General features: G+C 43.8%; 1 protein-coding gene and 1 long non-coding RNA gene across 7 annotated transcripts in view; one reads left to right on the top strand and one right to left on the bottom strand.

The window, feature by feature from the left end:
• LOC148389847 (uncharacterized) overlaps positions 1 to 1,578 on the top strand; it is a 35,748-nt gene extending 34,170 nt beyond the window's left edge. For 5 of the 6 annotated variants that reach the window (XR_015861866.1, XR_015861868.1, XR_015861867.1 and 2 more), the window contains exon 7: positions 510 to 1,578. This is a non-coding gene — a long non-coding RNA (uncharacterized LOC148389847). Of the gene's footprint in view, positions 1 to 156; positions 387 to 509 lie in introns of those variants that run through there. The other variant, XR_015861869.1, reaches the window with a different exon arrangement.
• Positions 1,579 to 2,770: 1,192 nt separating this feature from the next.
• Positions 2,771 to 13,056, bottom strand: part of dym (dymeclin) — a 25,714-nt gene continuing 15,428 nt past the window's right edge. Inside the window, exons 15-17 of the mRNA XM_088392649.1 lie at positions 10,533 to 10,715; positions 8,238 to 8,351; positions 2,771 to 4,175 (exon numbers count right to left, since the gene is read on the bottom strand). Coding sequence (XP_088248775.1) covers positions 4,026 to 4,175; positions 8,238 to 8,351; positions 10,533 to 10,715 — 447 coding nt within the window. The 3' untranslated portion in view covers positions 2,771 to 4,025. The remainder of the gene's footprint in view (positions 4,176 to 8,237; positions 8,352 to 10,532; positions 10,716 to 13,056) is intronic.

Genomic DNA, 13,056 nt, shown 5'->3' with positions numbered 1-13,056 from the left:
AGGATTTGTATGCAGGCATCACTATGTTAATGTGCCCGTTTGGCTGGGGGGCAAAGTGGTGTCGGGGCGTCGGTGGGGGGGCTCATGAGTGTCGTGACGTGTGTTAGAAGATGGTTGTAGTCAATTGTTCATCCCTGTTGTCCCATGCTCCCGCAGTGGCGCCATTTAAAATTGCTGAGCAGGAGGAAGCACAACGGGGCTGGAGCAACATGTCTGGAAGTGATCAGTCACCAGGGGAAAGCTTTGTGGAAGTGACTCCATGTTGTCCTTCCTCTGTGTCTGCACTGAGAATTTTGCCCATGCGGGAAGCAACTCAGTCGCTATCAAGACAACAACAAACTAGTTCAACCTTATACGTGTATCATAAAATATATACATAATGTACATTCTATAGTCTACATGCATGTTTTTATTGTACATATTTATGTATACACTCATTCATTGATGTTTCTACAGAAGCCCAAAAGTGTTTGAGCTAACTTTCCCCTGTTCTACTTTGGCCTGTGTAGGTCTACGACTCTTTGCATCCACCTTGAAGTAAAGTGGGGGGAAAAAAACGAGTGGCTGCTTCATCCATCTTGCTGCAGTCACGTGAAAAGAGAGCCGTCGGTAAAATGACCCCGGCGGCGCAGCGGCACAAGGAGGACCATGTCACATTGGAAGCACCTCCATTCAGCCATCTGCCAGCTCAAATCTCAATCCCCCCAGCCTCTACCCCATAACGAAGCTGCAAGCAGGTGAAAGCGGGCCACTCTGGAGAGAGAAAAGCATTAGCATTGTTCTTGACCACGTAATGTCTTCAGCCGTGGAAATAAATCCATACCGTGGCATGACATTCTCTGGGGAAGCAGCAACCATTGTGTCCTTTTCACCTCCCTCACCGATGGTTTAATTTCTTTCATTTTCTTGGCTGCAGCCTCAGTTAGTAAAAGAAAGGGCGGCATTCAAATAGCCGTTGTGCAAGTTAGCAACCTTTTCAAGACCTCGGTTCAGCAAGCAAAGGATAAAGACTGAATGGGGGAATCGATCGAAAACATTTTCTTTGCAATAAGATGTTCTATGTTCCCATACTAGTCTTACGACAGCATTCTGATCATTATGTTTGTGGCATTACTAGATAGTTATTTAGCAAAAGAAGCCTTATTATACATGGCCATTTAAAAAAATAGCCTTAGAAAACGTTTTATTATTAAAATAGCCAGGAGCTGTCCCTTGGGGGCGGGGGGCAGTGGACTGTCGTGTGTCCGCACCATCAGGACCTCGGACAGTGGTCTTTTTTTATTTTTACAAAAGCCTTACTATAGTAAGTATGTATATATACTATATTTAATTAAAAAATCCTTATTATACTATGGCCATTTCTTATGAAAAAAAAAAGCCTTATAATACTGGTCACTTTTTTATTAATAAAAAGCCTTACCGTTGTGTCTGAGGTTTATAATATTTTGTATGTTTTATAAGTTATGTAGCTACTGCATACCTGTTCTTTAACCTCTTGTGTGCCACTCTTGGATGTGGATACTGCTAGCAACTGAATTTCCCCCAATGATCAATAAAGTTTCTATCTAGCAACCATGATTGTATCCCAGTGGTGCAAATACGTGTTTGATCCTTGCTTCTTTTTTAATGCACAAGGTAGAATAATCCAAACATAAACTGTTGGATAAGTCCAAGTGATCTTAAAACAGCACAAACATATTGGAACGCGGCCCCCTGTTCCCTAATTAAGTGCACCTGTGGCAAAAGTTGGGCTCCTGCAGGACATGAAAATGAACTCAACTTTTCACGCAGGTGTGTTTAACGAGGGTAACTTTGAAAAAATATATATTGGAACGCGGCCCCAGCTCCCCAATTAAGTGCACCTGTGGCAAAAGTTGGGCTCCTGCAGGACATGAAAATGAACTCAACTTTTCACGCAGGTGTGTTTAACGAGGGTAACTTTGAAAAAAATATATTGGAACGCGGCCCCAGCTCCCCAATTAAGTGCACCTGTGGCAAAAGTTGGGCTCCTGCAGGACATGAAAATGAACTCAACTTTTCACGCAGGTGTGTTTAACGAGGGTAACTTTGAAAACATATATTGGAACGCGGCCCGAGCTCCCCAATTAAGTGCACCTGCGGCAAAAGTTGGGCTCCTGCAGGACATGAAAATGAACTCAACTTTTCACGCAGGTGTGTTTAACGAGGGTAACTTTGAAAACATATATATTGGAACGCGGCCCGAGCTCCCCAATTAACTGCACCTGCGGCAAAAGTTGGGCTCCTGCAGGACATGAAAATGTACTCAACTTTTCACGCAGGTGTGTTTAACGAGGGTAACTTGGAAAACATATATTGGAACGCGGCCCCAGTTCCCCAATTAAGTGCACCTGCGGCAAAAGTTGGGCTCCTGCAGGACGTGAAAATGTACTCAACTTTTCACGCAGGTGTGTTTAACGAGGGTAACTTGGAAAACATATATATATATTGGAACGCGGCCCCAGTTCCCCAATTAAGTGCACCTGTGGCAAAAGTTGGGCTCCTGCAGGACGTGAAAATGAACTCAACTTTTCACGCAGGTGTGTTTAACGAGGGTAACTTGGAAAAAATATTGGAACGCGGCCCCCCGAGGACTGGAGTTGGACACCCCTGTTTTATTGTGTATCTATAATAAGTTGTTTTCACACATTTAGCGTGGCCCAGTTATATTAGAAAATGAAATAAATAATTCAATGCAAAAGCTTGACATGCATATAGAGACATAATAAAATTGGAGGCTGAAACACTTGCCTTACCTTACTGAAAAACTTTCATTTGGATGAGTTATTAAATTCCTATTTTTACTGACCAAATGCATTTGGAGAGAACAATAGTATTAGCCACTGCAAATGCAAAAAAAGTCAAAGAAACGAGTTATGACTATATATACATATATATATATATATATGTATATATATATATATATATATATATATATATATATAGTCATAACTCATTTATATATATATATATATATATATATATATATATATTGCAGAATATATTCAAGAGAAAAAATATATATATATATATATATATATATATATATATATATTGAATCGATTTTTCTTAAAAATATTCTGCATTATATATATATATATACACGTATACATTTATCAATCATTACAGGTCATTATCAAGCGTAAGCATATTTCATGTAACTTATTCTTAAACAAAATAGACCAAAATAAAATATTTTTGAACAAAAATTGTAACATTTCAAGACTGTAACGCTCTGTCAGCTACATCAACACTGATATGTCCTCCAAGAAGTTGATTTTCATCAAATTAACATTTCCCATCTTTCAACCTCTATTATAATATTTAGACTTTATTCTTGTAATAATCTGGAATTGATTTGAAGAGGTTAATTTAGGTTAAGTACTGCTTTTCTGCCATCATATAGCATCTAGAAAATTACAATTTCTTATTATGATGGCGATTCAATAACAAGTTTGTAATATTTATGGCGGGGCTCTTTATCAATGATGGGCAACACTGGATTCACCAAACAAATTCACCCTGTGTTTTACAAAAATCATTATTTGACTGATCTTGAAATCATCTGTCCTTTTTTCTTTGTTCAGTGTGGCCCTAATGCTCCTAAAGTGAACTTATCATTACAAGTGAGCATTTTACTGCATATTCATGAAATGCCAGTGCATCTGTAAATAAGTTAACCTACGTGATAAGTCCTCTGCATGATTAATTAACTTTGTTTTCTTCCAGAAGACACAACCATCGAGATTATTGTCTGTCGCTGGTCTCTATAATGCCCCCCAACAATGAGGAGCTTCAGCATTACATGCGTTGTGGAAGCAGGTCAATCCCCAAGAAGATTCCCAGCGGAGAAGCCAGAGGACTTGTTTTGGTTCACAATAAATGAGGTTGCGCTGCGACGCCGCTGCAGCGCAAGTTCGAGGCACTTTCCAAAGCAGCGTCCTATAAAAAGCAACACACACACACTTGCACAAAGTGCCAGTCTGTACTGGGAAAGACACTCAGCCTCAACCAGAGTCCATGCTGAAGAGCTCGATGCCATGCGGGGACCAGTGGAGGCCCACGCCTGAATTGAAGACCAGCGACCACACGTACGGGATGAAGAAGTCCTCGGGCTGGTCCTCCTCCACATACTTAAACTTCAGCTCCGGAAACTTCTAGACAATGAGAGGGATGATTGGAAAAGCGATTAGGATGCACAGAGAGGTGGAATTAGCAAGGAGAAAAATCTCCCTTTTTCGAAGTAATTATTAAACAAAAACATGGCTAAATACCTTGATCATCACTTTAATACATATATACGCATAGTGTGCGTGTTAGTGAAGGTAGCGCGTGCGTCATATTGATTATACAGACACTCATGCATTGCAAGGTAACCTGCTTGGCCCAGGTAGATTTTCACTCAGAGGCCTCTCAGTGATCACTCTTCATGAGCTACTACAGTCGCGGCAGATGTAATTCCACCTGACTCCAAGGTTCAATTGCTTACAGCTTCCCGCAGGGCACGGATCAACTCTCGGGTCCGAGGAATGACCTTTTAACTAATGCGGCCACCTCGCCTTTTGACCCGGGCTCATTGGCGGCTACTGTTTGCCAAATAAAAGCGGTGGCGTGTGGCTCATCCACGAGGGAAATAAGAGGAAATATCTTTGCTCCGTGTGCCCGACCTGTGCTCATAACGAGTAAACACCATCGGGGAGTGTAATAAAATGAAACCAAGCATAGAGCGGTGTCATTTTGCACAACAGTTTGACCTTATTGTTTGAGCCTGCGGCGGCGAGGTGCCGAGTTACATGATTACTCGCTAACAACAGTCAGACTCCCACTGGTCTCGACTTGTGTGGACCACACTTGTTCATAGACACACACTCACACACACACACACGCATTGTTGTACTGTATTGTTTACATGGCGGTCCAGACGACAGACAACACTGGCTCAGGTGTGTCAATAAATGTACGTAGTGTGTGTGTGTGTGTGTGCACACATATATAGTCGACTGAGTGCCATCCTTGTTAACGCTTCAATTATATCGATGACCTCATAAGCGTACAGCACTTGGTGCGCTCTGTAATGTCATGGTGATTATGGCTGAGATTTCGATTAAAAAAAAACGAACTGAATTAAGTAAAAGAATGAAAACGTCAGCAGGATAGAGTTTTTCAGGCTAACGAGAATGGCTGATGTTGAACATTTGATGAGCTGGTGTCTACGAGACAGTTGTCGACACACCAATACTGGTTGGATAATAGCGAGCCTGCATTGTCAACACAACGTGAGTGGGAGGGAGGGAGGGAGGAGGAGGGGGTGCTTGGGTTTCTGGCATATGGCCTGTGACCCCGGTAGCCCTGGTGTCTGGGTCATTATGATAGCGATAGTGTTGCGCCGAATAGGGACAGGGAGAGCTCAATTGTGCCTTTCATGTGTGCAGACAGCAGACGAGAATGAGGCGCTCCTGTATAATTGATGCCCTTGGTCTATCTACCTGCTGCTTGCTGCATTTGGCCCTTCTGGTTTTCTGCCTGCATGCTTGACAGAGGCCAGCCACTATTGCTACATGGATGGACCTAGCAAGAAACATTGGATTTGCCTTTTGACATTGTAGCCATGCTTTCATGTGCAGAACTTAGGTCATATAATCACACTGAGTTTATAGTAAACCTTAGCATGGGCTTATACAGGCCACCATTTTTTTTTTTTTTTACAAAATATTAACATTTCATCTCAACAGATGAACGAAACCAACCACTAACTGCTTTCATCCGCTTGCATAAAAAAAAAAAATCATCTGAACGATGCTAATTTCAATAAGCACCAAATCATAAGCTGTCATGGTAACCATTGTGGTGCACGGCGGCAATTTGCCACTGCCGTTCAAGTATTTTTCATTGAGACTAACTGCGAGCACAAAATGGCCACATACATTATCTCAACACAAGAATGTTGCCTCTGGGTTACAGTCGGAACATTATCTCAGCGCCTGGACTGTCTGCACAGCGCCTTCTCTTCTCAATATATCTGCGGCGTCCTGGCAGTCTCGACAGTTGTCTGAGCCCACTTGGCCCACTGAGTTCCTATCAGTCAGTTGTGGGTCCTAGAGGGTCATGCCCTCGCCTCTGGACACAAGACTGGCTGGCCTCATGTCTGCACTGGGGAGACGCTGTGTTCCCTTCGCTTCCTTTCCTTTCCCCTGTGGGAGCATTTCAGCAAACCTAATAAAAGAAACTGCAGATCCAAAGTTTAGAGGTCCTGCGAATGTCAATTATCCCTGATCTATAAATCCTACAATAAAGTTGTTTGTGGCTCATTGCTGTTGACCAAAGAAGGTCGCTGTCCTACACTGGCCCAGGTACTAAGCAAAAGCGGCAAAGCTAACTAGCGCCCCCCTCCTCCTCCCTCCCTCCTCCCCATCCTCAGGAGCCAGAGAGTCTGTGGGTTATCGCCGCTCAATAAGGCAGATTTCGGTCGGCCTAAACAACACATTCCACAGGCGCTGCCCATGAGAGTCGCTGAAACAACACCCACCCACAAACAACAGTCGTCCCCGAGACCGTCGCCTTTTAACCTTTTCTTTCAGTTTGAACAGACTTAGCATGTGTGTCGTTTTTTTTTTTTTTTTTGCATGCACTAAGCAAATAGGCGTCTTGTCGTCTTCTGTCAACAGTTTTCCCCTGACAGTTTGTTTTGTCAGTTAGCAATCTGAACAAAAACCATTAATGTCACTGAAATGCCTTTGGGGAACACCATGACAAGTCGGTGTTGAAAGTCGAATACATTTAAGGTTGTTTCCTGTATCTACACAACAGGCACGTAGAAAAATAAACTTCTTCCTAATCTTTCAATGGGCAGAAAGATAAATAAAAAATCTTTGGTGACGTTGCCAACAAGACTCAGAATCTTCTGTTTGGATGCCATACTGATGTCTACGAGAGATTAAATAATTAAGTCAAGACACAAGAATGTTCTTAAGGTTCCTAGATGAATTTCATTTGACCAACATTAAAAATTCGTGTACTGACACTATCTGAGGTAGGAACATTAATCATCACTTATGCAAAAGCAAAGTCGCCTCTTGTCCAAGTCTAATACCAAACTCTGGCCCGAATAAGTTCACAGAAACAAGTGAGGAAGCCTCAAAGTCAACGATATTTGACCCACTTTTAATGATTATCCTTCACAACTACCTCGTCAGCATTCTCGGCGCATTCACTGCCAAGAGCTTTTAGCAGTAATTACCAATTCATTGATGATTCCACACGACATTAATCCAGCCTATGGATTTTCGCGCCGAGGGCTGAGTAGCCCAATGAGCTCATCGGGGCAAAGACATGCGTCAGGTGTGGGAGAGACGTCAGTTTGTTTGCCGCCATCAAATAATGATGGTCCAAATTAGCTTTTCACTTCTCTGTCCTCTGGACGTACAAAAGGATGACGACGCTCACGCTAAGCAAGACGCATTGATTGGACTACTTTCATCTTGCTACTGTTGGCCGGTTGAAGGTCAACACCAGCCACTCATCAATGGAATGAGAAATATTGCCGCCGCAGTATCAATATTTTAGATACCTCTGACAATCAGATCTCAACGTTGGCCCGGTTTGTGTGTACCCCATTTTCGAGCCATCCACAAGGCTCATTGACTGGGTGGCGATGGCAAGGCCCGCGTGCTATCTCCCTCTTCCATGTTCTGGCAAGACAAATGCCCTGCGGCCGGTATAAAACACAGAACACATGATGAACCATGCAATTAAGAGCTTCGGCGGCGGTGAGGAGCCGAGCTGGGGAAAGACCGAATACATATTTCCTCGCTGATTAATGGCGGAGCTACGGGAGGGGCAGAGGTTCGCAAACCCCGGTAGGAGTGCTGGGAGTGTTGGGTAACGAGGCGTTGTGGCAGATTTATATCCGCCCCCACCCCTACCGATTCGTATGTGCCCGTGACAAAGTGCCCCCGGCCCACGTCCCATCTCCTTGAAATGTCATTATATGTTCGCAAGGAGCCGGCCAGCAGGGATGGAGGGAAGATGAGCGTTATGGCTAATGAGAATGGGGTTTGGCCTTTTGTCACATGTCCCAATGGCTCTTTCCATCTTACTCCCAGTTCTCCCTTGCCGCAATTCCTTTCCCACCTGTGCACACAACTTTATAGCACCGAGTCGCTCCGGCGGTCCCAACGCATGAATCTTGATTACGAGTTGCTTTTGGTCGCCTGTCTTACCTTCAGCCTGTCTATAGGCAGGGCCTGGGCTCCTTTCATGATCACCTCCTGGACCCTCTCCACCGACAGATCACTGCCGGCCTGCTCTAAGCGCTGGCTGAAGAAGGCAATCACCTAACAACAAAGGTTGCAAAGAAAAAGTAGATGTCAACAAACAAGTGTTTTCATCATAAATGTGCTGTGGCACATACGTGGTGTGTGCTGACATGTAACAAACACTCCGACTTGCAAGGGCTGTAATGAACACGGTCGGCGCCTTCCACAGCAACAACAAAGCTCTTTCCTTTTTTCTTTGCGACACACAGGCGCTCGTTTCATGCTTATCTCATTGAAGCTTAATATCAATTGCCAGCCCTGGCTTGGTCTAATCCTAGCATCGTCGCGTCGAGCCCGCAGCAGTAGAGCTCCTATATGACGACGCCAAGTGCAATATGGAGCTTTAATGATGCTTATGGAACCACGCAACAAAGCGGTCTTTTCCTGTGCATCGAGCTAGTCTGATGTCGCTTGATGGAGCTTTAACAGCAAGGCTGGACATCATCATTGATGCGGATAGAGAAACATCGGTGTAAATGCGTGTAGCCTTGAAGAAAAAAAAAAAATAGTGACATTGTAACGCTGCCAGACGTTTTTTCTTTGAATGCTTAACGTGGAACTTCTATTTTTTTCACGCTTGGGAAATTGGGTCCAGGGTCAAAATGTTACCATCAGAGATTTATTAACTGCACGGGCACTACTTAAAGTACTAAAGACTGCTTCATGCTCGAGCCACACACACACAGTTCAGAAACAAACGTCTCAGTTCTGACCAGCTCATGTCACATTATCACCTTATATTTAAAATAAATAAATTGATTAATTAAAAAAACAACACGGGACGGATGTAACTCCCAGCTGCATAATGTGAGAACACCCCTATCATTTGCACATTATTAGCTCAAGTCCGTGTCAAGCATTTTGGGATTCCAGACTCACCAACGGGGCCTACTTGGAATTAACTCGTCTCTGCGTTATGCGATGCCTGACGGGTTTCAGGCCAAACAAGACATCAAGCGCACACTGCGCTTGATGTTTGCAGCACTGCGCTACAATCTCCCCTGGAGATATGGATGATATCCGATAATTAAAAATCTCTGCTTTACCGAGTATTTTTTAATACCCCCCCAAAAAAATAACATTTTTGGCAAACCGATAGTACTAAACACATGCACATGCAGCGTTTCTTCTCTTACAAGCAGAACCCACAAGAGCATTCTGTGCGTCTGCAGCAAAATACTAATCTCCTCATCAGTTCTGAAGGCCTCCCATATGGGGTTAATTTAGAGGAGCAGTTCCCTCAATCCAGCATCACATATGCACGCAGATCTGCAGGCTGAGAGGGGGGAAGACTTTGGAGAATCGCCTCGAGGAAGCTGACTTAACCGAGGGATTCCAGCAAGCATGCTTCCTCATACTTATGGATAACTGCGGTGCCTATGGCCATGTACTATGCAGCAACCCTGCCAATCGCACAAACACACGCACATGGGAGACTGCTCGGCTTCCTTTTCCTTTTTGTACTTGACTCATAAAACCGTGAGTGACAGCTTTGGTTTGCCCCCACCATCTGATTAATAAATATCTGACACTTTTTCTGTCAACCCAAGAGCAAGAGTGATTCATTTATCAATACTGCACAACCGTCCTGTTTTCGGGAAAAAACATTATTTGTAAATAAAATGTGACTTTTTTCATATGCATGAGGGAAAAATTTTTTAAAATATTAATAAATAAAAAATATATCGTAAATTAACCAATGAAAATTAGACATGACTTTTGGACAAAGTCATTGCACAAAAAAAAAAAAAGAAAAAGATGGTAGGCCACCTCTAGAAAAACCAGAATAATTTGACCAGCAGCATAACAGGAGGATTAAGTAGTATTCAGCACCAGCCCTTCCTGTGTGGCGAGGCTTAAAAAAATTATGATGAACCATCCTACTGTGCTCGTTTCACATTCACGGGTCAATATGACCTGCTCGACATTCATCCTTTGAAAAATGTGGTAACACGATGCAAATTCTATTAAAAGAAAAGAAAGAAAAAAGTCAAACCAGAGGACCTGGAGGGTTAAGTAAAATGCATTTTCTTTTTTCCTTTTCCCCCCCAACGGGTCAATGTGATATACTACAATGCCCTCCATATTTATTGGGACCTCTGGATAAGTTGTGTTAGAAGCCTTAATTATTATTTTTTTATTATTGCGTTATAGTGAAAATTGCAGAAATGGTTCAGTATACACGGATGGGATACTGACCGTGTCCAGATTTTGCATGATGTCCTGGAACGACGGGTGTGTCCTGAACTGCTCAAAGAGCTCCCGTTTGTAGAGCAGCGCGTACACCAGGTTGGGGTTGTGGTGCAGTGAGTTGCAGAGGCAAGAGTTGATGATCTCCAACATCATGCGGATCACTTCCTCAATCACATTCAAGTCCTGAGCCTGAGGGGGAAGACGGAGGAGGACGACATAAAAGGTTAATTGGCTTCCCACAACACTGGTTTCACATAGAATGGTGTTTTTAAAGGATTTCTTCCAGAGAGATTAATGTGTGTACTTTGGGGGGTCAAATGGGAAAAGACTAAAAGCAAAGCGGAAGCTGTAAAAATGATTTCACATGCTAAGCTAAATGTCGCTAGGTGGAAAGTATTACGATACATAAAAAAAAAAAAAACAACAACAACCTGCCTACCAGCAAAAAAAAAAAAAAAAAAAGATAATGGTAGGCACAAATGCCTTTCACACACAGACATGCTGAGCCCATTTGAACACGCCTATAAACCAAAACAACTGCGCCTAAACTGCATGCCGAGACGTTTACCATTCCAGGGAACTCTGACGAGTGGTCACGCCACAATGTTGTGGGCGTCCATGTTTATGTTCTACTGAGCCATACCACTCATTTGTTCCATTTTGCTGCAGTTCTTAATGTTTCTCCTATATAGTCCTTTTTTATTGATTTAAACTCCAGTTTCACATTACAAAAACGAATATATTTTCAAAGATTGTTTAATATTCCAAACCACCACCTGCAGCTGCTTTTTTTTTTTTTCTTCACAGGGTTAATCAATAACTTAATATGTTTAGGTGTAAAGTCCAGCCTGAGGCAGCCATCCTTCCGTAACCAACCGGAACATTAATTAGTTTGATTGGACAAACAAAAAACATTCTTACTTGCCTGACTCTACATAAAGTACCACAAAATGATTATTTCGAGCTCAAGACTATGCATGATAAAAATAGTACATGCATTCAAATCAATCCATCTGCCCTTCATGGAAAACAAGTCTGTTCATCTGGTCGTGTTGATCACGCGTCAACGCCCCAGAAGACCGCCGCCAAGACGAGACGAGATAACATTTGCCGCCTGCGTGCGCAGCTATTCAACGGTGCGATGACAGCATTGTCGACTAAGATCCCGCCATGATGAGGGTGGTTCCCACGCTCCGTATTCATGGAAACAAACTACGTTTAGTGTGTATAGGGGTTGTACAGTGCCGTGGAAAAACTCATCTCAAATTCTTGCCTTGTTGCCTACTTTGAATGAAGCTCCAATTTTGCATACAGTTTTAAAATGGTTGGGGCCTCTTGAAAATAATGTTGCTGGAAGAACACAGAAGCCCATAAAAAGCAAGTGGGAAGATGTTAAATATCTATCGGGTCTATCGAGTGGTAGAGATGTTAAATATCTATACGTAGAGTGCGACGCATTGATCTCCAGCAGGCTGGAGGACGCGCAGGGCAGGCACGGCAGCGTTCAGCGGCAGACGCGAAGAGGTGAGCGCAATACAAGGGCAGCCAGAGATAATGAGGATTGATCGTGCGTCTAGAAGCAAAGAAAGAAGCGCTCGAGGCTTGACTACGCAGCCCGGCTTCGGTCCGCAGTGGCGGCCCATAATTAGAAAGAACCGAGGGGGAGCTGAAACGGGAGACAGTCGAGAAGAACGAGGACTAAAATGGAGAAGCGGATGAAGGGTAGGATTGAGGTGGCGAGTGTGTTTTGTTCTCTTGCGGCAGCTTAATGAGATTGGCCGGGCAAGAAAAAAAAAAATGCCACGCTAGGGAATTCAGGTCAGAGGAAAATAGGCTAGCTAGACGTCTGCCTGGCCCCATGTGTGCATGTGTGTGTGTGTGTCAAGTGGATGAGATTAAGAGGTCTGCTTGAAACCCAGACAGGATTTAAATATCTTAACTCCTCATTTCTTGGTGCTCCTGGCTTTTGTGCTTGTTTTCCCCCCAAATTTGAATCCCCCCAGACAGCCTAAAATAAAAACACCTCACACACACACACACGCCTGCTGTGTGTTTGTGTGCGACTTCCTTGCCTCGCCTCCCCGCGATGTTGAGTCACCAACCGCTCCTGCTGCTATTTAATGCCTCCCCACACCCAGAAACACAGGGCTCGGACGTGAGCTGTATCATTATTCTGCCCCATTTGCACAAAAATGACAGGAGGCTTGCTGCGAGTCTCCCTGACTAGCACAAAAAGTGCGCCTGTGTGTGTGTGTGTGTGCAGGTGCGTATGACCTCCGCTATACGTCTGACAAGGTCGATCACGGGTCGTGCGGCGCCACTAAACATCATACTCGTGTCGATTTTACTGCTTTTCTGCAAGCATTAGCTTGTGTGGAAGCGCTTAAAGGCAGCGGGCGTGTAACTCCCTGTTCAAGTGGGTGCCGGCATCATTAAACCAGTAGCTTAGCGATTCCCTGGCTGCTCACCGCAGGCTGTTGCAAGGCAGACAAAGCGGACCAGCCTATCGGGAAGCGGCACCGACAAAGAA

Source organism: Syngnathus floridae, chromosome 12 (genome assembly GCF_059516105.1).
Source record: "Syngnathus floridae isolate MCC-2025c chromosome 12, RoL_Sflo_1.0, whole genome shotgun sequence".
In the NCBI taxonomy this organism is placed as follows: domain Eukaryota; kingdom Metazoa; phylum Chordata; class Actinopteri; order Syngnathiformes; family Syngnathidae; genus Syngnathus; species Syngnathus floridae.
The sequence above is the reverse complement of the archived record's forward strand: the minus strand, read 5'-3'. Positions and strand labels throughout refer to the sequence as shown.